The 23,981-nt window shown below is 34.1% G+C and overlaps 1 protein-coding gene across 2 annotated transcripts in view; it reads left to right on the top strand.

Moving 5' to 3' along the window:
* SNX29 (sorting nexin 29) overlaps nucleotides 1-23,981 on the top strand; it is a gene marked incomplete at its 3' end in the record, with an annotated part of 142,224 nt that overhangs the window by 101,670 nt on the left and 16,573 nt on the right. The window contains exons 20-21 of one of the 2 annotated variants that reach the window (XM_082490402.1): nucleotides 10,075-10,214; nucleotides 15,711-15,848. In XM_082490402.1, coding sequence (XP_082346528.1) covers nucleotides 10,075-10,214; nucleotides 15,711-15,744 — 174 coding nt within the window. Of the gene's footprint in view, nucleotides 1-10,074; nucleotides 10,215-15,710; nucleotides 15,849-23,981 lie in introns of those variants that run through there. The other variant, XM_082490401.1, reaches the window with a different exon arrangement.

Below are 23,981 nucleotides of genomic sequence, written 5' to 3'. Positions count from 1 at the left end.
GGTTGAGGTTTTTATGACAAATACTTTATAGCAAACACTTAATCTTAAAGTTCTGTGGTATGAAATGTCTGGGTTATCTGAAACTTAGCAGAAAGGTTAAAGCTAGCACAGTGCAGAACAGTGTATTTCATTTTTGTTGGTTTAATTTAACAGGTAAATAGTTTGCCTACTTGTACTTCTCCATCTCTTTCAGAATGTCTCACTGAATTAATATGTTCATGTGGTGCTCAAGTGTAACATTTCATGAAAATAGTGAATTGAGTCTTTCTCTTTTCAGTTACAAAAAATAGCTATTAATTGCTGTTGAAGTTTAGGAAGAAGGAACACAGACTATTTAGGGTGTACAAAACAAAATTTTGCCTGTCAAGAGGTGTTTTTATTTTTGCTGTCTTGTAATCCTATATTTAAGAGAAGTGATTCCTTTTAACAAATTATTGAAGATAGAGCCCATAGAAACAGTTCAGATGGTGTTGCTTTACATCATGACATTGGGGGGCGAGGGGGAGAAGAAAGTAATGTAATTTACATGCTGCTTGGACACCTGCTAGATAAAAATATTGCAGTTTTATAACAACTCATGCGTCATTTAGGTATTCTAGTAGCCTCCTGGTATAAAGTGAAAATATGAAAATAACTTTCTAAATTTATTTCTTGTTGTGATAGTGATGCTAAATTACCAAGTTACTTGGATTAATAAATTTCCTTTCAGAGAGATCTCAACAGGGACACCTTATTACAGAAATAAACCCAAAACCTCCTTTCTCTGAATTTGAAATTTTACCCATATTTTTCTGTCTTTCTGTACCTATCAATATGCTTGATTTAAAAAAAAAAAAAAGTATTGTTTTATAAATATAGGCAAATTCTAATCTTCCTTGCTCTACAGCTTTTTGGGCAATTGCTAGTACTAGATATATTCATTGTTAATTTTTTAAAAACTGGAGAAAACTAAATATTGAATACTTCAGATTGTGTGAAATGCTGGAGACGCTTCCTGCATGAAAAATCTGGTTTTCCTCATTTTACCGTGTAAAATATCTTTACATGAAGGCACTATGAATAACGGGCACTTGATATCAATATTCCTCATTCATTCAATTTTTGGTTTAGAAAACAGAGTCATCCTATCAGAGTGTACCTAAATAAAATTTCTATTTAAGGAGCATCTTGTCTTTTGAGTGCAAGTTAAGTTCAAAGACCATTTTGTATCCCACTACTGTTTGGCAGTCAGGGTGCTAAACTGCTGTATTAATGACTTATATTTTTTTCTCCTCAAAATCATACTTTTACTTGCCTGAGTTAAAACATTTCAAATAAACATATTTGGATACTGTTGGCCCACAGGTGTAGACAGTAGCCAGAAGCTAGCAGCCTTCTTGTAGGTCTCCTTTAGAGGTCTTAGATGTTGCTGGTTACCAGCAGACTGAGGAAGACTGCTGTAATCTCAGCCAGATCTATCAGGGAGAGGTTAGCCAAGAGGGTGGTGTCTGGGCTGTTGTGTGGCTCCCTGTAACCATCCTTCTTCAGCAGTTCTGAGACAGTCTGCACATATCTATATTCTCTTAGTATCCCCCTTCCTGACTTGCTGGAACCATCCAGCAAGAGAGAAGTGGCATAAGTTCTCCTTAAAGGTTTTTACTGGAAAGAGAAAATATTTACTGAAATGTGGTAGAGAAACAATAGTTACTGAACTTTGTGGGGAATTTTGAAAGCACTTTCTTTCACTTGCTGAGAGGGTAGGAGAGAAATTGTAGTTTTTTGTTAATCTCGTTGTGGGTTTGGCACTTTGCTGTGTTTCTCTTTAAAATGAAATTATTCATTTATTATTTTTAAGGGAAGGCATCACTGTAAGCTTGTATAGATAAGCTTGTACACTGTAAACACTATATGTACCATGTTTCTAAAGGGTTTGTTTTTGTTTTTTTTTTGTTATTTTAAATTTAGAGTCTGTCTTTATTGGTCTTCAGGGCACTTTCAAACGTGATAAAAGAAAGAAATTAAGAAAGAAAACTGTGGTGTTGAGGGGAAGCACTGAACTGAGACACATTTTAACTAATATTGTCGATAGTTATTGCTGTAGTATAGGCTAGTGAAAAAAATGGATCTCAGTTTCATGAACTGTTGTCGTAGTTTCCAGAATCTCTTGAGTAAAAATAAAGAGTGGACTGATAGTACTTGGTCTAAGGGGAAAACAGAAATAGAATTTCCCTGTTCAATAGCTGAGCAAAAGATAAGCCCTAGGGGTCTTGCCATAGGCTGCGGTTTTCTATTGATGCATTCTAATGAACAGCTGACAAATTGACACATGGTTGGCATTTATGTCTTTAAATATTTAGATGACACTGGATTTTGTTAGCATAACATTATCAGTTGAGTTCTTCTTCTTACAGTGGCGTTAAACACAACACTAAAAAGAGATGTTTTCGTTTCATTCTCAAGTTTTCTTTTTTTCTGTTGAAAGATTTATTCATTTTTAACACTTTCTCAAAGAGGGGTTTGAGAAAGTTTAGCCTTTTGGATGGATGATACTGCTAGCTTGAAAATGCCAGGTATCTTAAGAAACATACTTGGTTCCAGGATTCTGTAAATTCCTGAGCCAATTTAGAGAGGTACAAGACATAGTTTGACTGAGATTTATTACACGGGGGAACAATTTATCAAAATGGGATTGTCTGTTGTGTTGATAGGGCCTGGGGACTACATGCTTTTATGTATCTGTTAACATACAGTCTGCTCTGGACTTGCTTAGGGGATGCTCTACAGCAACATAGTACTGTAAGAAGGCACGTACAAAACCTTAGTATAACTATAAACCTTAGTAGCTATAATGCTGTGATTATATATAAACTACCCTCTTACTCAAAATACAAGGTAAGACTTTTTTTTTAAAAATTAACATTTGAATAAAATCCGTATTTGCGAGGCATAGACTGAGCTTGCAGCTCTTCTGGTGACCTGAGAAGGCTGGCTCAGCTGCCGAGAACCATTTCCTTACTGAACAGGTAGGCTGTGCCAAGCAGCTCTGCAGAGCACTGCAGGAGATGCCTCAAGTCTCAAAAAATTAGAAATGCTAATGAAAATGTTGCAACTGTCCACATAAATTTGTGCTAGACTGAGGGCATTGACAGGACTGTAGCTTACCCTTAGCATGTCTGGTGCTGGATGGCTTTGCAGCAATGCCTTTTTCAAGTGAGTTTATCTAAAAGCTTTCCTTAGTTTCTGGTATCATTTAAATGATGGAAATCATGGAAATGCGTCAACTATTTTAGTAGAGAAACAGAGTAATAATCACAATTATGTAGTAAATCTCTGTTTAAAGAAAGATTTCAAAACTGATGGTTCCTTGGTTATTTCTTTGTATCTCATCCTCTTAAATTCCTGTTTGTTCCACTGAACAGTAAACGTACGAAAAAATCTCACAGTGGGATGGGAAAATTTTCGAGATTATTTTTGTATAATATGGTAGGGTTTGGTATATTTAGTATTGGAAATTGTACCTTTGTAAAACTGTTTCAGGATGCAGTAGTTACTGAAGGATAGGCGTATTCATATCATGTTTTATTGACACCTTTGCAAAGGTGTCGATTAGCCTGTAAAAATACGTGCTATCTAACTATTTTTTAATCAGAAAACAGGGAGAATGACTCAGCAATTTAATTAGCTCCCATTTCAGCTTCTGATTTCCACCTTCATTTTGAGGTTAACAATTTGGTGTCTTGTAAATAGACAAAAACTGACATGATGATTATGCTAAGACTGGTTGACCAAGATGGGGAAGAATATTAGTCTACGGTAGAATAACCGGAGTTTATTTCTGCATTTGCAGGTTCATCTTTGAATAGTTCTATTGTCAGCGTTATTTAGGATGGGATGCATTGTGTGGTATCAGAGGCTGATACAGCTCTCATTAAAGTTCTAAAGCTGTATTTCCTTTCATTTTAATTGAGTTGGATTGAACCCTGAGCTGCTTTGTTGTTTGGTTTTGGTTTTGTTTTTTTTTCCCAGCGTTAACAATAGGAGGTTAGTTAAATGCTAAGTAATGGTTAGAACATCAGAAGCAGTACATTTTATGTTGATTGCAACAGTGCCAAACCCAGAATATAAAAGTGTTTTATCTGTCCCTAAATCATGGCAGGTAACCATGGCAATCATATCATTTCCAACAGCTCATGGAAAATATTTGAAACAAGTGAGCTGTCCCATTAATAATGAAGAATATCAGTGTTTTGCCATCTGTTACATACTAACAGTGTATATGAAAGACCAGCAGTTGTGTGAAACAATTTAAATTGCAAGTTGGAATGAACTTGGCTTGTAATGAAAAACTGCAAAACAGCGTAACATGAAATATGGTACGTCAGACTCTGCTTTTTAGGTTTTGGCTTTACATCATCTTCTAATATCTGTTGAGAGTCTATAAGATCTCCATTATGTATTCTCCTTTTTAGAGATTTGTAATTTGATATTAGCATTTTGCTGTGGGCAGAATCTTGGCAAATTCTCAGTCAAAAAGAATTTCATAAAATATTTTGGGAGACATTAATTTCAGATTAAAAATATTTTCCCAGATGTGTTTTGATGCTTCTGCAATCTGAAGCAGTTTTGCTTGTTAACTGAAATTTTGTGGACTCTTAATCAAAAGCATATGCTCTTGAACTGTGGGCTAGGAAATAACTTTGACAGTAGTTTCTGCAGAAACAGTAGTAGCTTTCTTTTTCAGAAAATATGCCTACAAACTGAAAGTGAATGCTGGTATGTTAACTCTCAATTAGCGATTTGTGCGCAATATAAGTTTATGCCGCATGAATTGGTGTTAAATGTGGCCAAGATGCCCTACAGGTGTATATCAGAATCTGTCCATATTTTTTATGTAACTGAGTCCCTCTCTATCCCTTTCTTTTAACAGGGAAAGAGAGATTGTTAATCAATTAGGAAGGGTAATGGATTATGGTTATAGGCAATGTATCCCTGCATGTACTAGTTCCTTTTCTATGTACAGATGCTTTCATGCATTGTTAATCAGGTGGTGCTGAATATGTGACACTTTCTCTTTGGTCAGACTAGAGCTGCTTTTCAAGTACAGTAAGGTAATTTCAACATCATGACAAAGAGTGGTAGTAGCTGTCCATAAACAATCCTGCACACTGAGGATATATGGCTCCAAAGAGTTTATCTTTTGAATTGAAAAGAAATCTCACGTCTTGGAAGCAGAGCTCCTGCCGCCTTTGAATACTCTTTTGCCCCCTGTAGTGCCATGGGATCAGGGATTAGGCCTATCGTGAATGCAGTAGGAGATGTTCTGCCAGCAATAATTAAGAATTAAATTTCTTCAAGTTTGGTGGGATCATTCAATCTACCACTGGACCCAGCTAGAAGAACTGAAAGGGCCAGTTAGCCTTGCCTTTTGGTTTTAAAGTTAGTAAGATTGTAGCCAGTTGTTCAAATACCTTCGTGGAAAGATTTGTAGAACAGCAGCTAGGGCCTGAGTCAGGAGAGTGCTTAAAAATGTGTGCTCCTGAGTTGGTTATGGAAGGATCTAGTATGTTCTATATAAAAACGGTGAAAAACAATATAGAACAGTCTGTTTTTTCTGTAACAACTTCAAATTATATATAATTTGTGTCCTATACACAGTTACAGCTCTTGAAAGCATAGGAACCAAACATGTATAATGCTGGTTTTAGTGCCATTTTTGGTATGTGCTTCGGGGGGGGGAGGGGGGGGGAAGAGAAAAAAATATTCGAAATTATTTTTATAGCCAGATTTGAAAGAACTTATTGGGTTTTGTCCAGAGCTCCTGCTAGTGCTTTTTTTTTTTTTTTTTTAATAAAGGCAACATACATAATAAAGGCAGGTAAAATTCATAAAGCAGTCCTGCAATTAAAGAGCATAATTTATGAGGCGAAGAAAAGATCTTCATTGTGATCCCAACTGGTCAAATGACTTGCTTGATGATTCAAGGCACAAGGTCTTTGTCCTTGTTAGAAGCAAGACTTACTATTTATTCATCTTACCCATTCCATTTCTTCTATACTTTTTTCTTACCTGACTTTCCAAAAATACCTTTGATCTTTGTAATAATATCCATCTGTATTTTTGAGAGCAGGTTTCCTTTTCAATTACGTTAGCAGGATTTCTCTTCAGTGAGATCTTGAAAGTGTGTGTTTGTTTAGTATTGTTACTTTATCTTCCCATAAATGCATTTATTTTCCTAAAAATGAAACTCCATAATCTAACCTGTCATACTGTGAAAATGTAAGGTTTTTTGCAAATTTATATGTAGTTGTAATTTTAACAAAATTACTTTGTCCCCAAAGTACATTCATATCAAGCATGCATAAATCTGTATATTGAATCTTAGGGGAAGATCTTTGCTGTTTCCTTTGTGAATAGATATGCAAGTGTAGATTTGTATTGACAAATACAATCTCATACAAGTACCAAAGATATGTACTAAAAGTATGGGGTTTTTTCACTGATACAAATACAAATTGAAATCTTTCCCTTTTTGCTTGTAAATAAAAATATTGTTTAGGAGTTGGAATATAAAATACTAACTAGATTTCAGTTGTAGATAATTGGGCACAATGAAAAGAGGGTAACAGTTACCTCTTTATAATTTGATCAGGCTTTGAACTAGTTATGTTTTGCTATTACCAATTATTCTATTTACTATTTTGTGACAAAACCTCTTTATTACTGTGAGAACTTGGCAGTAACAACTGTGTGGTAAAATAATTCCTCTGAGTAGCTGACCCGCTGTTGCAAAATGCACATTTAATGATAAAATATAGACCCACAGCTGAATTGTTTTGACCTTGGTTTGCATTACTTCTAGTAAGGACAATGAGCATGGTACAGAATTTCATGGTAGATCACTCTGGTTTTTTTAGAGATCAAATTTATATCAGGCTAAAAGGGCATTTTTAACTGTACTCAGTCTGAGTTTAATTTCTGAGATTTTCTGTATTTTGCTTGAATAAATGGCAGAAAAATAGTTATATTATAAGCACTAATTTGGTCAGCTGTAAACAGCAAAAATGCATTCCCCAAGCATGTTCTGGCACTCTTAATTAGAAAACTCCTTTGTGCTGTTATTATCTGTAGTTAATGAGATTCTTTACAATAACATAAGGGATAGAAAGTACCTACATTTCAGCTCCTGTGTTTATAACAAAGTGGTCCTGCCTGTGAGAGAAGATGTATTTATTTAAATACATGTGCAGTACTGAAGTCATACTAAAAGAATGCAGCTTCTGCTTAAGAGCAAAGGTTGATGTAATTGAAATGATTTGACTGAAAATACTGTTGTTGAGGATTTGTGACCAAGAAAACTTAAGAACTGAAAAAGTGCTAATGAATGTGTTACTTTAAAAATGCAGATTTTCTTTGGAGCTTGAAAATATAATTGATAGAAGTGATGAAAGGAGAATCAAGGAAGCGTAGTGGGGATGAGGCCAGTTCTTGGAACAGCTCTAAGCTGAGGCTGTTCCTGCACTAGGAGCAGGCTCGTAAAATGAAGCGATGCTCTGCCTTCCTCCGTTATACACAGTCGAGTAAGACGGGGGGAGAGGATTACTCCATGACTAAAATGGTCTCATGTGCCAAACATCACCACTACTCATGGGGTTAAATCTTTAGGAACTAAAGCTGTTCCACAAACTTTTTCTTCTTCTCTGAGATCTCCTGTGTGGCACACTTTCTTGTCTTCTGCCTCACAGAGTAGCAAATTAGTGTCCCTACCAATGTGATGATGTGATACTTTTAAATCCTTTGAGTGAAAACATGGGAAGACAAGGCTATTCCTTTAGCTAGTCAAAGAATCCAGTAGGAACAAAAATCTTAGTGAAAAGAGGAAAAATATTGATTTTAGTAAATTAATTAGTATTGCACTACACATTTATTATTAGCATTCCATTTTATTCTAATATTACGTGTCGCCACATATTAAAATTTTTGCTTTAGTGTTTCCCAACAGCTTGTATAGACTTCTGTTCCACACATTTCTGCAGACTTCGTCCGTGCAGCGGGGCACGGAGCAAGCTGTTGCTCTGTTCCGTTTGAGTAGTAACTGTACTCAGTTGTGGAGTACTGGGTGAGTGAATCTGCAGAGTGGATTGCATGAAGTGTCAACAATGCAGCTTTGTTTTTTAATGAAGTATCAGTTTCCAAGAGTTTTCAGACTTCATTTCTCCATTTGTCAGTAGATCAATTAACACTAGAATCATCCGCTACACAATTTGTGTGTAGTGTGTGTATGTTGCTGAAAAACAATGTGACTGATAAAAAAGAAATAGAAAGCCATATAATACGTATGTTTTTTTTTTATTTTCACACTGATTTGATTATTACATGTATTATTTTAAAATTGGAATGTGAAACAGGGCTGGACATCTGTCTAAGTTCATATCTAGAAACCCAAAAACTGAATCTGTGTATATTTTGGAGTTTTCTTACCTTAGTTAAACAACATAAGCACTGCCTAAGTTTTTGAAGCCTGTAAGAATGAATGTCTTCAGCAATTATAAATGTTACAGTAATTACAATTAAATGTTATTAAGTAATCACATGCAAATAAAAGGAAAGACTTCCTTAAATTATTAAAAATGAGGCTATTTTTAGTACAGAGGATTAGTTGCCAATATTTGCAAATGTACTTAACATTGGGTGATTTTATTTTTCTTTTTTTTTTTTAATTCCATGAATTTACTACTGTGAGAAATGTTGTTCAGAATCTTTTCTCATTTTCTTATGTCTCCTAAAAGTGTTGATGTTCCTGGTAACTTCTAATGAGAGATAATAACAGAACAAAATGTCAGTAAAGGTTCTAGGAACTCTGCAGCACTCCTCCTGATTCACAGGGGCTTTGATGATGAGTTAGTTTATTTTACCTAAGGAAGGAATAATCTTCAGATTTGCATCCCGTGCATGGCAACATGGCTTGAACCTTTTTAATACAATGAATTTTTTCAGTGTTGTCAAATGTATTTATGGTGTTTTGTTGGTTGTAATTTTTTTTTTTTGCAAGTAACAAGAATTTGTTTCAACGGCTTTTCTTACACAGCTAAATAGTACAGGTTGGATAGACACATCTTATAGATAATAGTCTTCTGTTGAGAGCTGTAATTGAACAATAATTGTTTTGGCTTCACGCCTAAAGAACGTATTCTGACATCTAAATCAAGTGATCAACATGCCTGCATTTCTGAGATACGGCATACTGCCTGTAGCACAAACCAGCCAGCACATGATTTCATTGTAAACCTATTATAGTCTTATGTTAGTGTGAAATGTGTAGACTTTATATTATAGTCCACTGTAGTTGCGATCCCTTACAGGGAAAAGTTTAAGCTAGATGTGAGTTACAGGATGCATGGCATTGTGCTGGTTGTTAGACTTTTAATTTGTGAGCCCCTCAGCAGAATGTGGAGTTTATAGAATTATTGTATTTATTGCGGCCAATAAAGTATAAAATCCTGATGTCTAAAATATAGGAACTTCAATAAAATGTTTTTATGAGAGTTGTGATATAATCTTTAAAAAAGCAATCTACTATAGGAAAGGTCTGTCACAAAATAATAATCTAATAACATAAAATAAAAAAGCTGGAGACATATTAATCCATTCTGGAGGTTGTGTACCCAACATCTGAAAAGTATGAATTGTGAAGAAATTGTGGGAACAAGTCGGTGTTTCCTTCTGTGAAGACTGGTAATTCTGGATCTCAAAAAGAATTGCATGAATTGCTATGCCACTGCCTTTCTAAGATTGTAGTATTTTATGGAGATCTGCTATTAGGAAAAGAATTCCGGTCCATAGAAGAGACATTCTGCCAAGGAGACAATTCGGCATCCTGTCAATGGATGTTTTTGTGAAAGAGGTTTTTATTAGGTTGCATGGTTTTCCTTTATCTACAGATCAAGGGTGTTTTTACATATTGCCAACATATTTCTATAGACATAATAAACATCATCAAAAGATCAAATTTTGTGTTTATTAGGACTGTTTAGTTACATTATAGAATTGAAAAACATATTCTCTGCGCCATTTATATTTTTTCATTTCTATTTTTAGGATGCAAAGTTTGTAGAAGAGCGACGCAAGCAGTTACAAAATTACCTAAGGAACGTAATGAACAAAGTTATTCAAACTGTGCCAGAATTCACAGCCAATCCCAAAAAAGAGACTCTGATTCAGTTGGTGCCCTTTTTTGTGTAAGTATCTGTCAGGTAGTCAAGAACATACTTTCTTCATCACCATTTAATTTAAAATATAATGCCGGCATCTCCAAAATCTTTTAAACAGTGGGGTTTTTTTAAATAGAAGGCTCCTGTTCATATTATAAGTGCTTTTGTTATATTTAAAGACATATATGACATATGTAGTAATTTTTGTTTATTTAAATGGTGACTTTGAACAAAAATCATTGTGTAAAACTTTCAAAAATATCCAAGTGACCTCAAAATCTGCATCCGTACGTACTCTTCAAACATTAGGTGGTTTTGATTTCTTTTATTTGGTCTTTTTCAGTTTTGTTTTGCTTTTGTTTGTGTGGGGTTTATATTTTTGTTTTTAAATTTATCTTGGGGGATGAGGGTGCAGCACTATTAGGGTACTTACTAACCAAAATAAAAAGTGAAGCTGTTGAAGTCTTTTGAGCTGAATTTTGCAATCTGCTGATGCATGTTCTGATTTCATTTATGTTAAAGTTGAATAAGTCCACAAATAGATTAACACAGTCATCTGTTAAGAATCTCAAAACAAACCCTTTGATATATAGTCATACCAGGGATATCATCTGTTAAGATCTTTCCATTTTGCTGTGACCATCATTCTTTACAGTATTTGTAATTGATATTTAGAACTACTTAAGAAATAATATTAATGAAAATTTGGTTTTGCAAGTGGTGTTAACTTCTTTCACTAAATAATTTTTCAGTAAGAGGGTTTTTCAGTACTACACTTGTAAAAATTATGTCTAGATTGAACACACATTCATAGTAAGCCATCATATTAAATTTACTGTCCACAAGCCTCTGTACAGGGATTGTGCATCCGTGCCTGTGATTCACAAGCATGTGAATTTGCAGAATCAAGACCGATTTAAAATTAATATGTTTCAATAGAAGCGTGCATACTTAGCTGTACTATGAGCATGGTCTTGTGTAGAGTTTCAGCTTTTCAAGTTGAAATTTTATTTCAAGAAAGCTATATTTATTAGAAAGCGTAATAGATAAATTGAAGAATACCAAGATGTATTTTGTGACATTCATGTTGTTTTCAATTTTTCCTGGGTTTGAAAAAGAAGAAATCAATTTTATGAGGCATCTTGATGATGATGTTATAAATGGCAAAATTATGTTTGTAGGGACAAACTTTGTAGAATCTGACTAAGGGTTGCAAAGATCAAAATGGTTTCAAGTATTTCTGGGTGAGGGGCCCATACTTGGTTTAGTCATTTTAAAGAAGTTTACTTCATTTTGGTTTTTAAAGAAGAGGTGGGCAAATACAAAATACATTTGCAATTGAATTTTCAACTCAAATAATTTTTGCTCTTCCTGTCCAATTTTATTTTAAGACAGATAAATATAGCTGTGGGAATTAGTGAACTGATAATTTTTTGTCAACTTCATTTCATAATTTGCTGCTTTAAATGTAGAGCAGGAAAATAAATTGCGAACAGTGTGCTATTTAAGGTCCCGTATTTTCATTGGCTTGTTATAATTGGTTATCCTGAGTTCCACACAGACAAGTGGTAATGCAGAATAACATCTGTAAGTCGAGGCTAGCTAGTTTTTCCTCCTCAATGAGTTTGCTTATGAAAGAAATTAAATTTCAAGCTTTGTGGAGTATAAGATATTTTAATAAATGATGATTATGGTTTCAGGTATGCATTGAGTTGCTGTAGCAATTATCATTACCTCAACAGTACAAGTGGTCATAAAGATAGTAACCCAACTATTATTAAAATATGACAAAAGTGGACAACAGTTTTAACCAGAAGCCATTAGATTAAGAAATACTGTGGATTTTCTAGTTAGAAATACTAATTTGAAGCTTTGGCTTTAATTGATGGAAAACATACTCATAGTAGCTGTTTGTTATTTGAACTGTGATGCATTATTTACATGCTTTAACCAAAATTGTTTCATTTTCAGATTTGTATTTGATTTCAATTATTAGAATTTCACATATTTTTTAAAAAAATCTATCATTAATTGTACAATTCAACAGTGACCATACTGTGAGATTATAACTGTGAGGTAGTACAGGACTGATGTAAAGGCAATGATAATACTTTTCAGGTGTTTTTTTTAAATCTTAATACACTATTGTTACAGAAATATTTTATTACAGAATCTTTTTGTTCTACTTCAAGAAATGACATTTCAAGAATAGTTTATTTGTAAGATCTTAGCCACTTATGTTAAAAACAGGAAGAGAAAATGAATTTTCTCTTATTCCTCAGTCCTTAACAATTAACTTGCTTTCTGATAGGTAATCTCACATTTTTTATAAGTGTGTAAATTAATTTAGATCGCATGTTTTTGTTTATTAAAAAATGTGCCAGGTATGAGGACCTGCACAAGAAAAGATTCAAAATCACAGCCCTGCATAATGGGTTCTACCAATGATGCACAAGTCAGAATAAACACCGTTACCCTATTCTGCTGATGTAAACTCCCCCCCAAACCCAAACCAAACAAAAGTTTTATTGAGAAAGCAGCATATTCAAGTAACCTGTTTTCTCAATACAGGTACAATTTAGCATGTGAAACATTGTGATCCAAAATAAAGCAGTTATCTCTAAGGAAAGAAATTTGTTCAAAGAGATTTACTCAAGGAAATTTGCCAACACCATTTGTCAGCAATTTGTAAACAGCAATATGATGCGCCGCATTGATGCTAACCTTTTTTGTGGTATAGCTGTATGACAGGTTGCAAAAAGACTATGTTTATTTTCAGCTTTTTTTTTGCATTTGGGAATTTCATAATCCTCAACACATTGCATGAAGCAATGGACTGTAGTGGATTCAAGAATATTCTTTGATATCTGGACATTTTGGCAAAGAGGTTCAGTTCATATATGTATCTGTGAATTATTTCCTTGGAGCTTTTTCTCAAATAACAGATGTCAGCATTCTTTCTTAGCTCGAGTAGATAGTTCTTTATGGGAATGTTAGTGGGATTCTAGAAAAGCTTAGCTGTTGAGCAAAATAAATATATACCTCATCTACAGTAGACAAAGTGGGGTTTTAATGCGTTTTTTCTACTGAGATATCAGGCTCTGCAGCTAGAGCAGCAGTATTAAATTAATATAAAGGTCTTTCAGACAATGATAGAAGGAGCACATTTTAGAAGGTATCATTGTTACTAGGCTATCATTTGAATTCTCAATGCCCTTTATTTTCTGAGAGTCATGACCTGGTACTGTTAGTGATTAAGAAAAAGCATCTAAAAGAAAATGCATTTCAGTTGCACTTTATAATGCCATCTCTTCCAGTATTGTCCTTAATGGATTTTGAGCTTTGTTAACAGGAAATCTTGAACATTATGGACTCTGTGAAGTGTTTATGACATTATTCAGTTGTAACTTTTGTACTGTACCTGCAATTATTCTATTCTGTTAGGTTTAATAATATTTTGGTTTAATAATGTTTTAATATAAACCACTGTAAATACATATAATAATTCTGATATATTTAATAAGTCCTTTATAGCACAAATGTGTATATCGTTGCTGATTACATCGTTATTAGTGAACGAGTTAGCAGTTGCAGAACATTGAGACACTAGTCATAGAATTGCTGTAGAGTAGCGATACCTTAGACTAGGAGAAAAAATTACAGTCTTAATATGTCTAAAAATTCTTTAGGGTTTTAGATCTGTCCATTAGGAAGCAATGAAATATAAAATAAAAAAAATAATTATCTGGCCTTGAAGAGTTTCTTGTCACTGTAAAATTAAATGACCGCACTGCAGTGTGAAAATGAAAAATCCCATAAAGGTTATGTCTGATTAGGCATCCTGTAGATGGAAATTACAGGTTCAGTTTTAATTAATAACTTTTAAGATCTGATTTAGGTCCTAGAATATGATTATAGTGAACAGAAAATAAGATTACTGTCTTCAAGACTGAATTCACTGATTATTAAATGCTGGAAGGAATATTGCCTAAAATTTTTGTTGTGACGTTGTTCCTTTGGGAATTTCTCTGTTCCAAGTGCTGTGATTTCATACAATCAGGCACAGATGTGATGAGGCAAAACATGATAACTGATCTATATGAAATAGCTTGACACTGTTACAAAGAAAGAAATTAATTTTATTTTGAAACTCAAACACAGTTAACAGTTTTCGGTAAAATAACATGAATCTGTTTGCTAGCATTTCTCTGCATTATTGTATCAAATGCTAGTGGTTAATCACAGAAATGTAATTTTTTTTTTGATTCCTTATGCTGTGAACTGTCACTAATGTATTCTTTCTGTTGTCAATCTCTATAATTTGCAATCTCGGTTTGTATATTTTTCAATTTTAATGCTGCATTAGCTCAGTCATGGGTTTGGTCAAATAGTTTCCTTTATAGTCCACTTTCATGTCTTATAGTAAAAAAGAGATTCTGGCTCTGCTAATTTGTCTGTTTACATACTGAATAACAAATTCTTTGTAATAATAAAATTGATATCACAACTTAAATTTTGCAGTCCATGCAGAGCAAAACCTGAATTGAGAATTGGCACTGCTGAATTATATTGCTACATCTCCTAGCTGGTGAAGGCCTATCTATTAATACTCACTTAAATTAACATTTATTTGCACTCATGATTGGTTCATTACAGATAAATAAAACTTGTTATAACAAGTACATTTGTGTTTTAATCAGTTTTATCGATCTAACCAAAAAATATCACACACATTAGCTCTTTGTAAATACATATAGAAGACCAGGAGGGATCTTTGGCAACAAGCATCACAGTTCTTTGGACTGCATAATTGGGTCTTTCAGCATAAATCTTTATAAGAGGGTATATGATTTCAAATATGTAAAAAGCTAAAAGCTGTAAAAAGTTATGAAAAGAAACACAAAAATGTTGTGATGTTCCATTTTTCTATCTCTGTGGTTTCTAATGCAAATGTCCTAATTTTTTTAGAAGATAAAGATTTTCTTCCTATCATCCTCATAATGGGCACAAACTAAAATACAACAAAAATAAGAAAAAAACTTTTTTGACTGTAAGGGCGATGGAACACTCTTAACAGGTTGCCCAGAGATCGAGGATGTTGGAGATATTAAAGACTTGACAGGACACGGTCTTGGGCAACCTTGTGCAGAGGGATTGGCTAGACGATCTCCAGAGGTACCTTCCAACCTCAGTCTATAAAACCCAAAATCTGAACCTGCAATTTCAACTTGAGTTGTGTTTTACATAAATCCTGCCCAAAGAAGCATTAGCTAAATATACAGCTGGTCAAACAGATGTTATATTTGAACAAAAAAAAGCCTGAACAGTGTGGAACTACTAAAACGTACTCCACTTTGTAGCTATGCAATGCTATTCAAATAAGAATGCTGCCACTTTATCGACTCTTTTGTTTTCGCAATGCAAATGTTTGGATTAAAATACATGCAAGAATGGTATGAACTGAATTTTGTGAATATTTTCACAGATTACTGGGCTGAGTATTTTTTTTATTTTGTTTTCTAGGCCACAGCTACATGTTACCACACTTTCTAGATAACTATTAATTATATGTTCTGCTGAGCTGCAGAGCTGGACATTTGTTTTCTTGTGGTAGCTGTTTGAACGTATGTTTTAAAGAAAGTAGAGAATCTACTCAGTAAATGATCCGAAAAGAGGCGGGAACAGGTTCTGAAAAACTGGTGCCTGCAGGATGTGTTTAAACACCAGAGGAGTCATCGTTTCTCTGTGATGATTAGAGGATTGTAATGTTCAAAAAATATGTTGTCTTCATTTCACTGGATGACATTAATGACAACATATTTGATACCAAAAATTGTATTCTTGGGTATTTTGTGTCAGTTGTCTTTGAGTCGCCAAGTTAAATGGTAGTGAAAAATTAACTATTTCTACCTTGCTTTCTCATTTTGTAAATGCTTCCTCCCTCCTGGAATGTTAAGTTCTGAAATGTGCGGTAGAGAGATATAGGTATCGACAGGCAAATTTCAGTACCAACCAATCAACCACTCAAAAGAAGAAAGTTGCCCTGGAAATATTCCTCTAAGATTTATTTAGCACTAAACAGTATGCAGAGCCAAGTATCTGCTCTTGGTCTTTCAGACCACAAAGTTAAGATAATGTGGAAGAATAGATGTTTGTTCTTAGTGGGTTGGAAGAATTTTGGATTGGTTTGGATTTTGTTTTTTTTTCTTGTCATCTCTATTTCAGTTGCAATTGTCAGTGTGTCCCTGATATACACATTTAAATGTGTATATTCCCTGATATACACATTTAAATGTGTATATTCCCTGATATACACATTTAAATGTGTATATTCCCTGATATACACATTTAAATGTGTATATTCCCTGATATACACATTTAAATGTGTATATTCCCTGATATACACATTTAAATGTGTATATTCCCTGATATACACATTTAAATGTGTATATTCCCTGATATACACATTTAAATGTGTATATTCCCTGATATACACATTTAAATGTGTATATTCCCTGATATACACATTTAAATGTGTATATTAAAGGTATGAGAGGTAAAAAGAATGTTAACTTCTATACAATACCATTGCTAGTATTAAAATGTTGCTTTCAAGCATAAATGAAATCGCTCTTTCAAGAAAATTACCGTGAGGTTCCTATGGATATTTTATCTTGGAGTTCATTTATATTTTACCTCTGAGTTTCATTCTGAAAATGAAAATTGACTCTTTCAAAGTTACTTTCAAAATACTTTTAGAGGGATAAAATCATTTGCTCAGACTTAACTACAAACTATCAGTTGTATTTCATTCAATAGCTTCATCTCTCAAGAAGGTATAGTTTACTATACAGCAGATATGGGCACTGTTTAAGAAGAAAGAATGAACTAAAATCTCTCCACAGAAACATTTAAATAAGATCTTTGAATGCATAGACATTAAAATCTTTATGTATAAAGGCAGAGGAGAAAAACTTTTTAAAACAGTGCTTTTACTGTGTTCTGGCCAGTGACAGTATTGAGATGAGGTTTTCATGAACTAATAAAAATTTTAAAGGGATTTTAGGTTTATAAATTTCTCCGTTTGCAGGACTTTAAATCTCAATCACAAATGAGGTGAAAAATGTTTTTGTAATCTTATTCTGCTCATGTCACGTTCTAATGTTCTCTGCCTAATTTTATGATTTATAAGAAATCAGGTTGATAGCTACAGAGAGGTTTCTATAATATTCTAATTATTTCCTCCCTTTTAGGACATGCTTAGTTGGACTGACAGTACGGTATTTATAGCAGCAGTATAGCTGCTATTTAACAGTCTTTCTGGATGAAAAGTTACAAAAGATGATTCTATGAAAAAACAAAATAACTCTAAAGTCTTGTTTCTCTAGCATGCAAACAAAATAGCAGAAATTACAGTTAATACAGAATTTACGCATTGAATGAATGGGAATCCATCCTCTTATTTGAATTCCATACCTTCTATATATAACAGAAATAAGCAAAAGCCTACACACATACATGCATCTATATGAACCCAGCAGTGAATGTTTTTGTTTTATAATTTCATCCTGCAGAAAAAGTTAGCTCGGAATATTTTCAGGTATTGATATGAATATTTATACATGAGTGCTGAATACTCATTGAGATGATTTCTTTGACAACCATGCAGTTAGGGTATGGTTATATAGTTAGGTAGTTAGGAGTTGCATCAGTTATATATGTAGGATATGTGGTGTTTAGTTACATATGTGTTTTGGGAAATAGTAGTAACATGATTTTTATACTGAAGTTTTGTGTTGCACATTCTATAACACATGTTGGTTCTGCCAGTGCAGCCCGGAAGTTTTTGGGGCAATTGGAAATGAGACTAAAATATTCCTGTCCATTGAATTTGCAGTGTATGCAGTGCCTTTATTCTGCATTTAGTGCGTGATCAGATAAACAAGAAGATTAAAAGCAAACAAACAAGTAGGCCCTGAAATGCTGCAAAACAATATCGATGCGAAGTAAGGAAGTTATAAATGTAATTTTGAATAGGTTAATTTATCAAAAAAATGAGTTGGTGATGGCATGACATTTCTTAAAGCTATTAGTGTACATACGTGTGTCTTCTAATAAAATAAATGACAGTATTCAGTTAATACATCCTAAAGTATTGTGGCTAATGGCCAGATTTTTACCTGATTGCATTCTTTGAAGTGGCAGCATGTGTTATCAACTTGGCACAGAATGACTTCAGTTTCTCTTTAACAGATCTCAGTAGTGTTCTATAACAGTAAGCAAGCACTCTAATAAAGAGGAATATAATTTACATGAACAAACTGGCAATAGCATTTGCTTAAATATGTGACTTTTAATTAGTAAAGCACCTCCTAATGCCTGAAACATGCTAATGAAACTAATTTATTGCTATGTTAATTGATTGATCTACTTATAAAACTATGTAGAGATACTACACAATATTTATCTTTCAGTAGAACTGTGTTGCCAAGCACTGATGATTGTTGAAGTAAAAATCTCTTAGATATCTAAAATTTGATTAGCATGTTCAGATAATGCACAAAGTTCCATTGCAAAAATGTACTATTCTTCTGTGGAATTTTTGCTGATGATACAATTAAAATATTTGGAGTGGCTTGTTCTTAACAAACATATGGTTGTTTCACCATTATTCTTGATTTCTGCATTCCTCGCTTTGTAAGTGACAGTTCTGGTTTTAGTCTCTCATAACCTATGAGGCTTGACATCAAACTTAAAAAAAGCATCGTGCCTGTTTTGATCTAACTGAAATGTGAAGAAGTAGGGCAAAAATTGTTTGGTCAAAGTATGTGAGAATTTATACTTTCATCTCTTTTCCTTCTGCAAGAATTGTATTATGATGTTACATTGTCTTTTATTTTGTGTTTTGGCACATATTGACGCTGAAGATGTGTAGTACATGACATTCTACAAATGTATTAAAATTTCCTTTCCCTGCTCTGAGTTGTTGAGAGGGTTTATGAATGTTAGAGGAAAATGAGGAAGGAAAAAAAATATATCGGGAGGAGGAATGGAAACAGTGATAAAAAGGGAAAGAATAAGCAGGGACAGAGAGAAGGAAGATTGGTTGAACATAGTAAGGAATTACGGAGACATACTGGTACTTGAGGCTTACTAGAAGCATTTCAGGATGGTTATCATGGCAATACTATTAGCAGCATTCAGTCTTCAGACAGTTGCTGTAGGTGGAGATATATTCCAAATACCCATCAGCACTCAAAATATCTGCTGACTTCAACTTGTTCTCCTTTTAGTAGTTTTACGGAAGTTAGCAGTCAAGTAACTACTCTCTAGAGCTTAAATGACAATTTTTAATCAGGAAGAATATTATGCATAGTTCCTAATGATTTACAGGAGGCACATAAAATTATCAATGAGATCTGCATTATATGCAAATGTTGTAATCCTTTACATTTCAGATCAAAATTTAAGCAAAGTGAAAATTTGGAGTCAGAATATGTGTTTTGATATTTTAAAAACTATTTATGAAGTTGTTAATCTCTTTCTCAGTTCTTAAAGTAAAAAGGACTAGAAACTCTGTTTGAGTTTCTTAGTTCTTTGTTCCTCTCAGCTGCATTTCTCTAGGTTATATTTCTATTTCCAGCAGTTGGTCTTATTAAGAGAAATTTGTCAGAAGTGCCCGACATAAATAGGTTTTATTTAGGTGAAAGAATCTGTTTATGTGCATGTGTCTGACTCCTGCCTGCCTGTTTTCTTGCTCTTGCTCACACTTTCTTGCTCTCATTTGTTTTTTCTGTCTTTCGCTTCTAAGGCAGTACTAAGATAGATGTGTTTTAGTATTCAGTGTAAGTACATTATAAGTACAAACATTTCTCCTGCAGATTATGTGTAATAGTGGAAGTCTTACAGAAACACATCTTTCTAAATTCACCCTAATGAAACGCCTCAGTGTTGTATTGTTCCAGGACTGAAACACATCAAAGAAAAGGTGTTTCTCATTTGTTTGCTTTGGTGTGATGCTCAGTAAAGCTGGTATGTCATAGAGCAACTCCGTAATACTGTAGAGGTTTATATATTGTATTTATTGCCTCATTATTGAGTCTTGCCATTATAAAAATAAACACTTCACTTTTGAATAGTATGACTTTTACACCTATTACCATCGCAATACAGTGAGACTTGCTCTGGAAAGTTAATTGCTACGAATTGTTCAATGGGCTTCACAAATAGTTATTTATGACCGTATTTCCATGAAGTAGATTTTTGTCATGCTTCTTTGTATTTAAAGTGGCCTTTACAGTGCTTATGAGAAGAATAATTTAGTGTATACTGGAATACAGTTGAATACTCTCCAATCACCATTGGAAGCATTTGAGGGCTTGTGACTTTTTACGGTTGCCTCAGAATAAACTGTCTTTAATGCTGTCTGAGAAAATAAGAATGTTAAAACCGGCAATACTGATATTTTGTGTCTAAAATTGTTAAAACAAATGAGGGAGAGAATATGGTATGGTATTTTTTTTTACATATGTAGAAACGTACAAGAACTGTTCTCCAGTGCATTGTTTAAAAGAATGGGGCAAAAATTTAAAGCAAGTAGATTGACAGTAACAGTCAAAAGGTACTTTATACATTGCTATTGGTAGCTAATTGGTATATATTGTTTCCTTTATAAACACATGACTTATAAAGTTCTGAAACAAATGGAGATTATGTTGAACAAAGCCATGTTCGATGTTACAGCAAACTTCAGTGCTGTACAAAATGAGCGTTTAACTGTGCTGTGGATTTTCTGATGGGTCTATTTCCGTCTGTCTTTTGCAAATAATAAAAGTGACTTTAAGAGTTAGTGAAAATGCTAAGCTGCCTACCATGAAAATATGAATTAACAAATTTACCTAATATTTTTTCATTTAACTCTTTATTACATGCAGAAATAGTTTAATGTCACTCCCAGTCCCTTTTATTACTCTTGATAACGCCTGGTTCCCAGTTTGTACAAGGTAATTATTTTGTGTAACCATTTTTCTTAGTCTAGGCAACTTGGGTTGAGATGGGATGCTGGTCAGTTTAACTAAGGAACTGGTTGAATCAAGGTACTTTGGAATGTTTTTTTTATTGGGCCCCAGGAATTGTATCATCACCTTCTGTCATTTTCCTTCCCAGTTAACAACAGGCTTAGTAATGGACTATCATTCTGAAAGAAGAGTTGTTGTTCTCAGTGGCATTTACTTCTTCCTTTTTGTCTTGCACTTTTACTGCTTGCTAATAAACTCAGCAAGTCTTTAGCAAGAGACAGGTTTTCTAAACTGTGCAGTATATGTCCCTAACACGCTTAACTTGTAGCAGTGCAAGAAGAGGTTAAGTTTTTTCTCATAAAATAACATACAGCCAGTTAAAGTTTTGTGTCATTACAGTAGTGATCCTGTTTCCTTGGTAACAAGCAAGTCACATGCATTCCCTTGTTAAAAAATCAACTCTTTATATATTCTGGCATTTCTGTATTGCAGCAGGTGTTTCTGAAATTGGTAGCAAAGAATGGGCTCTAGAGCCAGGAAAGAAAGTTTCAATTTTGAGGCTAGGCAAAACAGGGAGATTACCTTTGTAATGCTCTTATTTACTTCACAAGTAACATAAAATTAAACCAGAAGGGACTTGCAAAAATATAATTTTAATCTCTGCCACCCCAGTTTTCGTGTCTTACAGTTCTCAGCTCTTACTTTAAAATCACATTTCTCTCAATGACTTAGCAATATAACAATGAATTGCAATGCTGAGTGCTCAAAAGTACAGGTTAACTTACACCAATTAAGCCAAATCTTTAACATGTTTAAGAATTAAATCAAAACAGCTGAGATTGTAAATTATCTTGAATAAAAACAAGTTAATTGGAAGACTGATGCATTTGAGCACCAGTTCTTGATATCCTGCAATGAGTAGTCACGGATAAGAAAAATTATGTGGAATAGGGCAGGAGTTGTTTGTGTCTCACTTCTGCAAGTAACTGTGACTCATAAGACTCTCCACCACCTTCCCTGTGTTTGAAAATTCTTGCTTCTGTGGCATGTATCTTTTTTTTGAGAAAGAGGTTTCTTTCTGCTTCCTGTGGTTGGAAAGTTTAGTCCTTCCTTGAAGGTCAGGTTGTTTTTTTTTTCTCAGTTCTAGTGGCAGCAGTGACAAAGGAGCCCCACTCCTTTGAAGTCCAGTTGCAAAAAACTCAGTAAGCTGTCCATTTTCTCTGCTGGTATTTTTACAGCAAACATTAGCCTGGTAACTGAGAATAATGCTGCTTAAGACTATAAATTGTAATATGTGAGATAATACTACCATCCATTCCCAAATAAATCTTTCACAGGTATGAAGGCAATTTGTAGAGCAAGACATATTTAAAATAAATATGGAGATCACTTGTTATTTTCGTAGAAAGAGATAACCAGTAAGTTTTTAGACACCCAGCTATTGCACTGAGAAAATGTATAAAACCCTTTGCAGAGTTCTATAGCTTACAGTCTAGATGTGACTCAATTTGTTTTCTATTGCCCAACAACAAAACCACATCATTCCTATCGGTATATTTACTGCATATTCCCCTAACAGGCAAGTCTTTGCCCAGGTGGATTTGGTTAGCTAAATCATAAACTACTTCTAACTATAAACACACCAAAAAAATCCTACGTCTATTTTGTCCATACCTAATTCATAAACAATAGATCCAATATTCTTTAAAGCTCCTTATGCCAGTTTTGAATCTGGAACAAATTTTTGCATCCTAGCTATGAAAAGTGGAATACTAGAAATGCTAATATAATTAAGTGTGCAGTACTTCAAAGTACCGTCCTCATTCTTGATAGCGTGAAAGCATTTGCAAAGCAACATTGGCAGCCATCTTGAAACCTTCTCTTTCCAATGTGGCGTGATTTTCTTAAGTGAATAAAAGAATAAAGTTGTTCTTGTCAGGCTAGCCATATGATAGCTTTACCTGCCATTCAAATACATACTTAATGTATGTTTCTTGTAAGCATTGTGGTTTTGTACAAATATGCTCACTTTACCCTCTTTCTACTGTCTATCAGCACTGGTTAATATATTTAACTAATGGCATATAGGAACAGAATTTAACCCAAGAAGGTTTCATTATCATAATATGTTAGGGTACACAGTGTCTAGGTTCTAGTTTAAATTAATTTAACAACAGTGCATAAACCCACAAGAGTCCAGATTGCAGCAGTAGGCAGTTATTCACCGGGGTCATTCTTTTAACTGGAGTGACTTGTCCAGTAAGAACTTCCAAGTGAGGTTTTCAGTCTGGAGAATTGTACGAAAAATGCCTTGAACTGGTAGTTTTCACAAAATATATTTTGGAAGGCAGAAGAGTAGAATAACAATGTGTCAGATACTCAGTAGAATTTCCTCACAAAGCTCCGGCAATCCAGTGTCATGCTCTGACTGAGGCCTGGGTGGCTGGAAACCTGAGAGAGTCAACAGGGAGTTGAGGTCTATATCATAATAAAGAAAATGCGACATGAGGGCAAACTGAAACGTGAAGTAGGTGAATTGGTTTGAAAGAGATAACTTGGTGTGTAGGATGTTAATGCAGGAGAGAATTGGTTTAGATGGGGAACTGTGAGAATGACTTCACTTCTGGGCAGCAGAGGTTTGACTCTGCATAGAATCAACTCGGTTTGTTGAGATAAAGTAGTGGGTAATAAACTGTGTGTGGCTGTTGATGCGAATTAATGAAGAAACAAAAACTGGAGAAGGTAGGGAATAAGAGAATAAGTGTGTAGAGTAAGA

Source organism: Vanellus vanellus (genome assembly GCF_965231255.1).
Source record: "Vanellus vanellus genome assembly, chromosome: 14".
NCBI classification, from domain to species: Eukaryota; Metazoa; Chordata; class Aves; order Charadriiformes; family Charadriidae; genus Vanellus; species Vanellus vanellus.
This window is presented reverse-complemented; position numbering and strand designations above follow the sequence as displayed.